At 34.5% G+C, this 14,725-nt stretch overlaps 1 protein-coding gene across 1 annotated transcript; it reads left to right on the plus strand.

Moving 5' to 3' along the window:
* The first annotated feature begins 10,749 nt into the window (after positions 1 to 10,749).
* LOC131057547 (1-aminocyclopropane-1-carboxylate oxidase-like) lies at positions 10,750 to 12,087 on the plus strand. Its single transcript, XM_057991711.2, has 3 exons — positions 10,750 to 10,900; positions 10,993 to 11,228; positions 11,381 to 12,087. The coding sequence occupies exons 1-3, from the start codon at positions 10,799 to 10,801 to the stop codon at positions 11,991 to 11,993; spliced, it is 951 nt and encodes a 316-aa protein (XP_057847694.2). The 5' UTR covers positions 10,750 to 10,798; the 3' UTR covers positions 11,994 to 12,087.
* The last annotated feature ends 2,638 nt before the right edge of the window (positions 12,088 to 14,725 follow it).

Below are 14,725 nucleotides of genomic sequence, written 5' to 3' on the forward strand. Positions count from 1 at the left end.
ACATCCTATGACTACCTCTAAGTTCTCTTCTCTTATCTCGTAATAACACAAAGTCCCTAACTACAAACTCTCTATTCTAATCTCTTCCATTAAACATTTATTTAAAATGTTCTTAATATTTTTAATCTTGTCTACCGCTATTTTCTTTATCTCTTCTTTCCTAGTCAAAGATGTGATCCCTTTTCCCTAATGATTATTCAAATTACCGATCTTTGATGACAGTTGCTATTCGTATTCCAACAAATTTCAATGGTATATGAAGCTTACTACCGATCTCATAAGCAATTTTAATTTGAAAAACTGTGATCTCTTTCTATTGTGATTGTGTCTACCCCAAGAACATCAAATATCCTTTTTTTTTTTTTCTATTTTTTGTTATTATCATTTACTATCTTGAGCATAATAGTTGTGAGATTTTTGTTTCTTGATCATTACCCTGTGGGTGTAAGCCAATGAATTTAAATATGCACGGCTACATATAATAATACAAAACATAGATATGTTTGAAGCAGAATTGTTTTTATAATTATCAATTAATATTGTCTAAGTAACCTTGAAAATTATCAGTATCATTTCATCAATGAAATTGCAAAACACTTTAGATGTAGAGTATTTTGTGTTCAACCACTTTAACACTCATACTTAAGTAATTAGTATCAATCAAAATATGAGTGTGGATAGTATTTGATTGTGGTTTAATTGTAACTATTGTATTTTGGTTCCATTGTTAGAATGCCTCGTCAATTACAAGAAACCTAGAGGGATAGAAAATGGCATTGGGTATATTAATAGTTTTTTGACATATTTTGCATCATGATTTTATTCTAATAAATTCTATTGTTGTTCTCTATTCGCACAATCCAACAAGATTTCATCAATCGCTTGCTTGTACCCTACAATTCACTAGATAACACTTTTTTGTTGATTTTAGCCTATAGTTCTTCTCTCTTTAGCATAGATGTTGAAGACATTCTTTGTGGGTAAGGAAATTTACAATGGCAAAGCCAACACATATAACACCAAATCACACTGTCGTTGTAGAAATAAAAAGATATTAATCTATCTAGGATTCTTTAGCATGTTAATACATTTATGCACGTTAGTCTTTTGAAACCATATATTTCACGTATAACCACCAATGGGAACGTAACTTCCAAAATAACCTACTAACCAATTTTTAATTATTTACTGAAAAATCATACTAAAAAATAATTTGTAATATAATAATACAAAATTATTCCCTATTAGATTTATCCCAATAAGTTTTGTGCATTGTAAGAGTTTAACACAACCCTTATCGATACTTTGATGAATCACCTTCACGAATAATCCTCACTGACACAGGAAACACGAGACTAACTCCATGAACGGATCTCCCAATTATAGAACCCACAAACCTCTACACAACATGAAACAGCGTAGCTTTTCCCAAACCTACTTGTATAATTAGAGAGAAACATTCCTCTGACATTCTAGACCTATCAAATCCCTCTACGGTGTTGCATATGACATAACAATTCTCCTTTGAGACTCCACATATCCTTCGAGTGTTTTGAATCCTTCCTCTATGGTTTAAATGAAGATCAACCAAATGCTGCTCTTTTGTACTAAACAGCAGCAATCAAATGTTGATACATCAAGTGCACTCATATGAAAATCCAATCCCAATCTTTTCTTAAGGGGCAAAAATGGAGAAGAATGCTTCTCATGCCATGAATCACCCCTGAGCAAGAAGCTAGCTCGATATAATATATTTCCTCCTATATCCATTTCCTCCGACCTCCTATGTGATCCTATTACACTATCCATTTGATATCTCACTAGAATCTCAAACAATACAACCATCTGAATTTGGAATCTTTGTCAAGTGTAACATAGATGACTTGAACATTTGATTAATGTTGTAACGACACAAAACTAAATTATGATGGCATCCCTTTCTTCTTTTAAACAATCATCCTCGGCTTGGTGGCAAAATTCCCTTCGTCTTCAACTCACTACTTTTCGTAATGATGTTAATGTCAATTATTCTGATGTTGTTTCTAAGGATACGCAACCAATTATTCCTAGCTAGTAATCTTCTCCTATCTTGGTTGTTATGGGTGTGTATTTGAGGTCGCTTTCTTCTTTGTCTACTACTTCCCAATTGCCCTTGGGAAATGCTACATCTAATTTTCCTTCTATTCGGATTATATCTGCTCCTCTTCATTCCAATATAGAATTACTTTCTTATATGCCTTTTGAGGGACTCTCTCCCTCCTCTTTCCCTTTTGGTTTTAAATTTTGATGGTGACCCATCTTGGACAATTGTACATAGTAGGAAAAAGGGTTCCCTTATTCAACAAAATATATACCCTTATTCAACCAGGAGAAAATATTTAATTATGAAATTTACCTCCAAAATAATCTTTTCAAATACTCCCCTTTAATAAATTCTAAAACTCCTTCAATGTGTGTGTGTGTGTGTGTTCTTTACACATCTATATTGGTGTATCTTTTATAATGCATAAAAATCAGAGTTCAAGGCATACACATTTGTCGTCTTATAAATATGTGTCATAACTCCAACTCACAATTAAATATTCAAACAATTCATTTTTCAATAAAAAAAGACATTCTGCTCGTACCTTAATCAGTTTATGTATTTGGTATAAACTTCTGCACTTCACTAGTGTTTAAAATAGAGAGATTAAAGACTAGTGCATTGACTTATTCCATGCCCAAATTTCCTTGTTATACATCAATAATTTCAGGTCTAAAATATCGATCTTTGGCTTCCATGTAGGACCAACATATTATTTATAGTGTCTCCTGTCATTACTTCTCTGAGAAAGTGGATTGCCTTATACTTTATATTCAAATCGCCTTGGACTTCTTATATCTCTGTCATCAATTAATTAACTATCTTTCTTGCAGATTTTATAATTAAATCAACAGTGGTCTTCCAAATCTATCATGCGGCCAACAACCACCAGTTCTCCACCAGTCTAAACTAACCACATGCCGCACATTCCTCCTTCTCTATATCTATTTATTGTAATATCCATGCTATTTCTTCTTCTCCACATGCCTAGGGAAATAAATTCAAAATTTTCTTCTTTGATCATGTACCACGCCTATTCACAAATTTTACACAAGGACCTAATTCACTTCAACATTACCTCTATAAACTTCCATTTCCACTGCAAATATTTATATACCATAATTTAGCTACAACTCACTCATAGGATCAAAACCATTGCATGCTCTAATACCAAGTTAATAATGTTGGAGACAACACAAATAATACCAGATCACAAATTGTTTTTAGAAATAAAAGATATTAATTTATTTTGAATTTTTAAGGATAACTAGTAATGTGTTGTTCCACATTAGGCTTTTTAAAGGCTTGTATTTCTCATATATAAGCACCTACCAGATCGTAACTTCGCAACTAACCCGCTAACTTGCAATTATTTATTTATTCTAAAACCTTACTAAAAAATAACTATTCATTAAGTACTCTAGCAGAAGTAAGCAATATTTAAGAATCATTTTCTTAAGTCCAACAGAGACTACAAGTGCGAAATTTGTAGTTTCACTTAAATCATCTTCACTCTTATTTTTTACTATGAGTTTGCACAATCCTTTCCCTCCTACCAAGTTTGTAGGTTTAATATCAATGTTAAATAATCTTGTACTTTGACGATCAATGTACTCCTTTCATTGAACCTAATCTCCTATTTAGTAAGAATAATTTTCACTATTCCATCAAGAGCATACACAATTAAATATAATTTTAATATTTAAAATTGAGATTGATTAATCACCTTTACAGGAAAAAAGGTGTGTTTTCAACCAAATATACTATTTATAATGGCTTTTTGAAGAAGTTCTCTTGAATCTATTCCCCCATCATTTTTCTAAAGAATTATGATCGACATGATGTGGTCAGATGCGTGGTGCTTTAAAACAATAAATTTGAATACCATGATGGACTAAAATAGGGGTATTGGCCATGTTACTTTTAAGGCCGTCAAATTCTTTTTTACATGGATAGATCTACTTGAATATGTCATATCCCTTTTAAAACCTGTTTATAATTTTTAGGTCATTCTTTAACTTCATAAAACTTCAAAGGGTGAATTAATTATAGTATCATCAAAAAGGTGACAAGATTATTATAGGGAGATTTTCGTTACAAGAGCATCATCAAAAAGAGCTATTAAGAAATTATAGTAGCTACCTACAAAAATCACTATGAAACCCTCCATTTCAAGCACCCAATAAATAGGAGAGTCTGTGTATAAAACCATAAAATTATAGATGGGAAACCATGAGATAAACCACCCAAAGTGTGATGCCCAAAATCCAAAGCCAAAATTCCAATATGATTTAAGAGGCTATAAATATCATATTCCTTCCACCTATAATAAGCTCATCATGATCTACTCCCCCACATGGGTGCTTCACTGTCTCCAATCAAAAATAATTGATTATGCGCTAGAAGCAATCATAAGCTGGTCAAGCGTAACTCACTCTTACAAGGCTATTGTGCATATTAGATGAATTTACATTTCTATTTTGGGAAGCCCGTATTCTAGAGGTCGTAACTTCTGATACAAAAATTTGATTGAGATATTCTTTTTAAAATGATAGAGCTTTGAGGGATATGTGTCTCGTTCATAAGAGAGCTAAGGAAAACCCATCTAGAATTATTTTTAAGTCAAAATATTAAATCTATTGACCAAAATTGAGATTCTATGTTCTCTAACTCAATTTTGTTTTTTGTATTATTAGCATTAGGATGCAAGTTCAAGACACCTTTCCTAAAAAACTTCCACATTTCAAACACCTTGTAAGATAAAAGGTACTACAATCACTATTGACTAATTTTGCTAGGAAAAAATATTCCTTTAGACTAATGTCACCTTCTAAAATTCTCTACACTCACTACACTTCGCGGCGCATTTGTAACATTTTGAGAAGAGTCAACTTTCTCAACCATCACCCTCTCATGCTCGACTGCCTAATAAAATGGTATTGAACATCAATGTTCTCAATACTCACATGAAAAATTGAGATATTTGTTGGATGTGTGCCATAATCTCTTCAACATCGATCTATAACAGCTCCTTAACTCAATCCCGCATATGTGCAAAGTTAAATTTTATATTATACTTCTAGACTTACATTACATTAAGTGAGGCAAAAATGAGATTTCAAAACATGTGAGATGGAAAGTTCTAGATTACCAAAGAAAAATTTCTTAAATAAAAACCTAAATGAAAAATGGAAATATCAATTTAAATAAAGAACTTGGTACCAGACGATGGATCTCCTTGCCCAAGATGTTATTGTGATGTATAAAAAACTTTAAAGGGCTTGCCTAGTTTTTATCCCACGTACAAAATAGGAGATAAGAACAAATAAAGTAGCAAAGCAAGGGAGACCAAATCATACAAAAATTAAAATTAACTAACTCAAATGATTAAAATAATGAAATAGAAATGAGAAGGTAGAGAAGAGATAATACCTTCGTGAGGTTGAATAACCCCGAATAAAACCTACAATCAGGAAGAGATGAAATGTTGGGGCCCCTTAAGAGATCACAATGAATGGTTGAGCCCCGACTTTAGTTTCTCAACCTCCAAAGGAAGAGATGAAGATTAAAAAAGATGTGTCGTTTTATCCTCTGTGTTTCTAGGAGGTCGAATAATTCATAAAATCCCTGAATTCCACTCCCATGTCCACGGGGAGTCACAAACTAGTGTGTATATGTGTGGTCGAAAAGTTAGTGAAATCCCAAGGTGTCGAGTACAACATATTATTTATAGTGTCTCCTGTCATTACTTCTCTGAGAAAGTGGATTGCCTTATACTTTATATTCAAATCGCCTTGGACTTCTTATATCTCTGTCATCAATTAATTAACTATCTTTCTTGCAGATTTTATAATTAAATCAACAGTGGTCTTCCAAATCTATCATGCGGCCAACAACCACCAGTTCTCCACCAGTCTAAACTAACCACATGCCGCACATTCCTCCTTCTCTATATCTATTTATTGTAATATCCATGCTATTTCTTCTTCTCCACATGCCTAGGGAAATAAATTCAAAATTTTCTTCTTTGATCATGTACCACGCCTATTCACAAATTTTACACAAGGACCTAATTCACTTCAACATTACCTCTATAAACTTCCATTTCCACTCAAATATTTATATACCATAATTTAGCTACAACTCACTCATAGGATCAAAACCATTGCATGCTCTAATACCAAGTTAATAATGTTGGAGACAACACAAATAATAGCAGATCACAAATTGTTTTTAGAAATAAAAGATATTAATTTATTTTGAATTTTTAAGGATAACTAGTAATGTGTTGTTCCACATTAGGCTTTTTAAAGGCTTGTATTTCTCATATAAGCACCTACCAGATCGTAACTTCGCAACTAACCCGCTAACTTACAATTATTTATTTATTCTAAAACCTTACTAAAAAATAACTATTCATTAAGTACTCTAGCAGAAGTAAGCAATATTTAAGAATCATTTTCTTAAGTCCAACAGAGACTACAAGTGGGAAATTTTTAGTTTCACTTAAATCATCTTCACTCTTATTTTTTACTATGAGTTTGCACAATCCTTTCCCTCCTACCAAGTTTGTTGGTTTAATATCAATGTTAAATAATCTTGTACTTTGACGATCAATGTACTCCTTTCATTGAACCTAATCTCCTATTTAGTAAGAATAATTTTCACTATTCCATCAAGAGCATACACAATTAAATATAATTTTAATATTTAAAATTGAGACTGACTAATCACCTTTACAGGAAAAAAGGTGTGTTTTCAACCAAATATACTATTTATAATGGCTTTTTGAAGAAGTTCTCTTGAATCTATTCCCCCATCATTTTTCTAAAGAATTATGATCGACATGATGTGGTCAGATGTGTGGTGCTTTAAAACAATAAATTTGAATACCATGATGGACTAAAATAGGGGTATTGGCCATGTTACTTTTAAGGCCGCCAAATTCTTTTTTACATAGATAGATCTACTTGAATATGTCATATCCCTTTTAAAACCTGTTTATAATTTTTAGGTCATTCGTTAACTTCATAAAACTTCAAAGGGTGAATTAATTATAGTATCATCAAAAAGGTGACAAGATTATTATAGGGAGATTTTCGTTACAAGAGCATGATCAAAAAGAGCTATTAAGAAATTATAGTAGCTACCTACAAAAATCACTATGAAACCCTCCATTTCAAGCACCCAATAAATAGGAGAGTCTTTGTATGAAACCATAAAATTATAGATGGGAAACCATGAGATAGACCACCCAAAGTGTGATGCCCAAAATCCAAAGCCAAAATTCCAATATGATTTAAGAGGCTATAAATATCATATTCCTTCCACCTATAATAAGCTCATCATGATCTACTCCCCCACACGGGTGCTTCGCTGTCTCCAATAAAAAATAATTGATTATGCGCTAGAAGCAATCATAAGCTGGTCAAGCGTAACTCACTCTTACAAGGCTATTGTGCATATTAGATGAATTTACATTTCTATTTTGGGAAGCCCGTATTCTAGAGGTCGTAACTTCTGATACAAAAATTTGATTGAGATATTCTTTTTAAAATGATAGAGCTTTGAGGGATATGTGTCTCGTTCATAAGAGAGCTAAGGAAAACCCATCTAGAATTATTTTTAAGTCAAAATATTAAATCTATTGACCAAAATTGAGATTCTATGTTCTCTAACTCAATTTTGTTTTTTGTATTATTAGCATTAGGATGCAAGTTCAAGACACCTTTCCTAAAAAACTTCCACATTTCAAACACCTTGTAAGATAAAAGGTACTACAATCACTATTGACTAATTTTGCTAGGAAAAAATATTCCTTTAGACTAATGTCACCTTCTAAAATTCTCTACGCTCACTACACTTCGCAGCGCATTTGTAACATTTTGAGAAGAGTCAACTTTCTCAACCATCACCCTCTCATGCTCGACTGCCTAATAAAATGGTATTGAACATCAATGTTCTCAATACTCACATGAAAAATTGAGATATTTGTTGGATGTGTGCCATAACCTCTTCAACATCGATCTATAACAGCTCCTTAACTCAGTCCCGCATATGTGCAAAGTTAAATTTTATATTATACTTCTAGACTTACATTACATTAAGTGAGCCAAAAATGAGATTTCAAAACATGTGAGATGGAAAGTTCTAGATTACCAAAGAAAAATTTCTTAAATAAAAACCTAAATGAAAAATGGAAATATCAATTTAAATAAAGAACTTGGTACCAGACGATGGATCTCCTTGCCCAAGATGTTATGGTGATGTATCAAAAACTTTAAAGGGCTTGCCTAGTTTTTATCCCACGTACAAAATAGGAGATAAGAACAAATAAAGTCGCAAAGCAAGGGAGACCAAATCATACAAAAATTAAAATTAACTCACTCAAATGATAAAAATAATGAAATAGAAATGAGAAGGTAGAGAAGAGATAATACCTTCGTGAGTTGAATAACCCCGAATAAAACCGACAATCAGGAAGAGATGAAATGTTGGGGCCCCTTAAGAGATCACAATGAATGGTTGAGCCCCTACTTTAGTTTCTCAACCTCCAAAGGAAGAGATGAAGATTAAAAAAGATGTGTCGTTTTATCCTCTGTGTTTCTAGGAGGTCGAATAATTCATAAAATCCCTGAATTCCACTCCCATGTCCACGGGGAGTCACAAACTAGTGTGTATATGTGTGGTCGAAAAGTTAGTGAAATCCCAAGGTGTCGAGTACAACATAGGATTTAATGCTGATGGATAAAAGTACATGAGAAGAATGAGAACTAATCTATAAAAATAACAAGACCAAATTCACCTCAACTCTTTGGAGAAGCCAAGGCGACCAAGTAGGTTGTAGAGCGTTGCAACAACCTTCAAGAGAGTGTTATAAACGATAGCATATTCGCAAGAAGATTAAAATGCTCAAGATTGTTGCAGTGTGATTTTGATATGAAACATTTAGGGGATGACAAATATATCTTTGACATGGAAATCAATATAGATTGAGTTCAAGATTAATTTTTCTTAGTTATGGTATGCATGTGGAGGCTATTTTGTAGTGGTTATATGTGCATGAGTGCAATTTGGTGATTATTCCTTTTCCTGTCGATCATAATTAGTCTTTGAATCAATGTCCTAGGTTAGATAATGATTTTCATATATTTAATATTTACCTCTCTAACATTTTTGTAATGACATACATTGGAAAATGGACACCCATGGGATCTTGGTAGGAATTATTTAGTTATTATTTTTTTTTTTATTGGTAAATTATTTGGTTATTATTATTCTCTAGGATACTTTAGATATTGTTAAGACCATACCTTTTTTTTATAAAAACAAGTCAGGAATACATAAACGTTGGCATGTTTTCCTTTGTATAGCATATTACAACGATTTGAGTAAGCATACACCCAAACCACAAGTCGCCTTCGGCTAAGCAGCCACGTACACTGGGATCCAGTCCATAAGGGATTGACCCTGTTGCGAAGGCCTTGGTGCATGGATTCTATATCACACACCATCGTCCTCACCAATTGAGCTACAACCCTTTGGCATTAAAACCATATTGAATAGGGTAGGTTACATAAATGTGAATGTCGATGCTGGGAGTTATAGCCATTGTTTGTCATAAGATAAATTGGCATTTTTCTTATGAATCGTTTGGGAGATATATTTGTGAGAGTGGAGCATCTTGTCACAATGGTGGGTGGCTCAGTCGCTTCCATCTTGATGATGGTGTGATGGTATTAAAGAGTGGTGACTATTGGGGTTATCTGTTCAGATTACGGGAATTGTTTGTCATCTTTTAAATGATTTAGATTAACTTCCACCTCCTGAAGATAGCATAGAGATTTAAGGCCTTCCCTTTCAAGTATACATAAAAGAAAAGAAATCTAATCTTAGATAAAAGGAGAATTATTATTGTCAGCTAAATTAATCGGCTGTCCAGAACATAAGGCTCCTGTGTTATCTTCCAAATAACTTAATTCGGCTTTAAAGAAAAAAGACATTGTCAATAAAAAGTTAAATATTCAAAACGTAGACTGCTTGGTCATTTTTCTAAATAATTTAAATTCACTTACCACTTCGTGAGCCAGATCCAGATGTTCGTGATTGAGACCTAGGAACGAAGGCAAAGGCACGGCCAGTACCATAGCCATCTCACTAGCCAGCATCTCCTGAGCCCACACAAGTTCCGGTTCCAGGGCCAGCAGCGACTTCGTTGCTTACCCAGTTTCTGTTGATCCGATTGGTTAATCAGTCCTATCACCCGCTGTAGTATTCAATTATTCAAAAACCTATTGTCATCTTCAAAACGAGTTAAATTGACTTTATAATTAAAAAAATACAAGCAGATCATCAAAAATCCAAGAATAAACAGTTTCTTTGGAAAAGCTAAATACTCTCCTAATCTCTGTTTCGCTCGCAGTTGTTAAGATACACGTTTAATTCATTTCACGTTTATATGCAAGACTTATCCGCAGACCAGGCCGATAACGATAAGTCGTCTATCATATTCATTGAATCTGCGGCATCGCAGACCACGTAGGTCGTCTATCGTGTTCGTGTTAATTGCTTAGCTCAGTCACATTCCTTCCTGATGTGCATCTATATAAAGAGCTGCGCGCACCACAGCATTGCATAAAAGTAGTAACCAGTAACCAGCAGCCCGTTTCTTCTACTCCTTTTCAAGAGAACTTGTAGTGCAAATTTATAAGGAAAATGGGCGTTCCAGTGATTGACATGAAAAACATAGACGGAGGAGACAGAGAGGTGATCATGGCTGAAATAGCCAAGGCCTGCGAGAGTACTGGTTTCTTTCAGGTGAAAAACACAACTGATCATATTTTCTCATGTGCAAAACTTACTAATTATAGAGAAAACAGAGTTGAAGTGATTTCGTTTTGTGTTTGCAGCTTTTGAACCATGGCATAGAGCATGAACTCATGGACCGTGTAAAGAAAGTTTGCTCGGAGCATTACAAGCTTAACAGAGAGCAGAGCTTCAATGCCTCTTTGCCTGTAAGGTTGTTGAGCAACGCTCTTGACAGCGATAACGCTGATAAGATCGAGAACGTTGATTGGGAAGATGTTATTCAAATACATGAGATGCAGGAGACCAATTCATGGCCTTCCCAACCCAGTGATTTCAAGTACAACAACTCAACTATTTTGTGCACAATTCAAACGTTTCTATAAATATAGAATAGAAAAAATTAATATGAGCATGATCTATATACAAGCGTTTCTGGTTTCTGGATATCGAAAAACAAAATACTAAGACATTATATTGCATTTTTCTCAGGGAAACTATCCAGGAGTTTCGAAACAAGATATTTTCATTGACAGAAAAGCTGTTGGAAGTAATAAGTTTGAATCTGGGGCTAGAGAAAGAGTACCTGAAAGAGGCATTTGCGGGAGGAGAGAAGCCCTTCTTCGGCACCAAAGTGAGCCATTATCCTCCTTGCCCTAGACCGGACCTCATCAAGGGCATCCGTGCACACACAGATGCAGGTGGCCTCATTCTCTTATACCAAGACGATCAAGTGTCCGGTTTGCAGGTCCTCAATGATGGCACTTGGGTTGACGTGCAACCCATTCCATACGCAATAGTTGTTGACATTGGGGACCAGTTGGAAGCCATCACTAACGGCAAATACACCAGCGCATGGCATCGCATTCTACCCACTAAGAATGGCAACCGTTTCTCAGTGGCATCGTTTTATAATCCCTCATATAATGCCAAGGTCTATCCCGCATCTCAACTTACTGCTCAGACCGGTGATGAATTATCGGTTTATCCAGAGTATCCAGAGTATCTGTTTGGAGACTACATGCAGGTTTACAGCCACCAGAAATATGAAGCCAAAGAGCCACGATTCGAAGCTATGAGGATTGTGAATGTAGAATGCCAATAGAATAGAGCTCTATTTACCTCCTCCTCTCCTATTTCTGTTTCTGTGGCTACTGTCTTCCATCCATTTTGATATTCCTCGTAATGTATTCCATCCATTTAAGGAATCTTTTCATCCATATATATGAATTTTTATCTATATATATCAAAGTGTTGTTTTATATAATTATAAAAGTGTTTCTTATAAAAAGATTCGTATATTGAGTTGTAGTTTGAACTCTTATATTTATCGATGTTTTTCTCTCACATAGAATTATCATAGCTAAGAACTGTGTTAGAACATTAAAATAGAAAGCATTCGTAATAATAATAGAATAGTTAACTCGTATAATCGAACATAAAAGTAATATTATAGGTTTCCAATCATGATGCTTTGTTTATATATCGAAAATTGAAATACGACTCGCAAATGCAGCCTCTCAGTATATTTCAAAGTTGAATATGACTGAAGAATGCAACCTCCCGTTATGTTTTAAATGCAGATATAACTAGCACATATATTCTAAACAAGACATCATTGCCATTAAACGTAACATAACAAAATATGCAAAGATAATTTCACACTAGACATAAGAAATTGAAATGAAACTATTAATTTCTCTACATTCTCAAAAGTTCAAGACCTTCTATTTTTCATGGCCACTTCAATACCTTCTATCATACTCGAGCACTACACTTTTAAGGGAAATATATCTCTTTCTTCCACAATTGCCCACCTACCCTTTATTTTGGGTTTATAAGTGCTTTGGAAACAAAACACAATTAATTCTCTAGTGAACAACACAAGAAACTATTCCATTACAAGCATTCTAGGATAGGAATTTTATAATCAAATACTAACTCTTCTTCTAACTTCAACAAGCATACAGTTGTCGTGAAATTTGGTCAAACAGCTGACATTGTTTGGCTGTAGGCGAGCATTATTTACACCAATTTATGAAGCACATGATGAACAATGTCTGTACATGTCGACTCTCAAATAAAAATGTCTCCTCTTCTACTATTCAGTGGTTTGTACAATCACTACACTAACATGCAAGAACATCTACTATTAAGTAAAGATTCTAAATAAGCACGAACATATTTAGTGAGTCAAGTCTATCTTAATCATCAAAATCCATCATCCACGTATAGAGTAATACCAAAACTTAAGGGATATATTCTCTTGATCATACCTATGGATATAATTATGCCTTAATTTCCAACTTGGATAGTTTCTATTCCTTGTGAATTCCACAACAAAAACTAATTGGTGTACGACTTGATTCTTTATCCTATCTAGTGATCCAATAATATCTTATATAATATAAAATTATTCTAAACATGCCCACGAGAGATAATAATAGATTCGAAGTTTGATCCATCGAATCCATCAGACAATCCTTGAGTTTCTAAGCACAATCACGCATGCCTATTTTCGGTAGCATCTCCCTTACCAATACCGCCATCAACCGATTTTCCTATATAAATATTCATATCTGTGTATCATTCCACAAAGCAAAGGCGCAATAATTGATGGATTGATTACCTTGGTTGGTTCAGTGTACTTCATACATGTCGGCACCCTATTTAGTCATGTCTCAATTGTGGCCTATTCTATGTAGGAGTGTATATTTTTCCCTTGTCGTCTCATTATTGATAAACCTTTCGATAGATTTACTATTTTGCATTCTGTCATGTCCTTCATAACGCACCTCAACCTTTCTCTTCTCCAGTTGGGGGCCCCCTTCTGCTCCGCTTTGTTTTCGTTCGTTTTTCTTTTCTTTCCTTGTCTGTGTTGTTGTCTTTTTTTTGTCTTGTGTTTTGGAGTCCCGAAACTCCGAGGTCCTGAACTTCTCCTTCGGATCTTCGGACTCCCAGGCTTCCTCCGTGTCCTTGAATATTCTTTCCCTTTGTTTTCTTCGAAATTCCAGGATCTCGGAGTTCCGAGTTTGGAAGAGTTCTTCCATTTCTCGAAACCTCGGAGTACGAGGTTCTCGGGTTTCGCTGTTTGTTTGTTTAGTGTTTGCATTATTTCGGACATCTGGGTTTTCAAGGTTATGGTGGCCTCTAGCTTCCCCACACCCCGAGATCTCGAAATCCTAGGTTTTCGTCCTTCTTCGTTGCTTAGGGATTTCATGATTTCGGGATCCCAGGAACCTCAGGAACTTAGTTTCCCAAGTTCCCAGTTCCTCGAACTCTAAAGTCATGTGTTTTGTTTGTTCATTGTGCGTCTTTGGTTGTCGTGCGTGTGCTTTCGTCTTGGTGTCACCGCGTGTTGTCTCTTCAAAAGTGTATCTCAAAAAACTGATCAAATGCCTTTGAGTATGTCAAAATAATTATGTGTTTCTTTATTCATTTGGAGAAATTTAATTTTAATTTGGAAAAATCCAATAGCTCTCATTTCGATGTGATTGCGACAACCCAAATATCACCAAAGACCATATTTTCTCTCCCTCCCACTCCTCCCACCCACCCCTGCAATGGCGTCTACCTATTCCTAATGTCATCTTTTTGTTAATATCATTGACTATCTTTTGAATAATGGTTGTGAGATTCCTGTTATTTTTCCATTTTTCACTATCGTTGACTATCTTGTGAACAATGGTTGTGAGATTCGTGTTGCTTGACCATGACCTTGTGGTTGTAATCGTATGTATGTAAATGTGTGATGATGCATATAATAAAATACCTTAATGCTACATACAATGTCTAATGAATGTGAATTGTTTAAATATTACCACGGTGAAAATGATG

The sequence above is a fragment of the Cryptomeria japonica genome, unplaced genomic scaffold, assembly GCF_030272615.1.
Source record: "Cryptomeria japonica unplaced genomic scaffold, Sugi_1.0 HiC_scaffold_366, whole genome shotgun sequence".
Taxonomy (NCBI): Eukaryota; Viridiplantae; Streptophyta; class Pinopsida; order Cupressales; family Cupressaceae; genus Cryptomeria; species Cryptomeria japonica.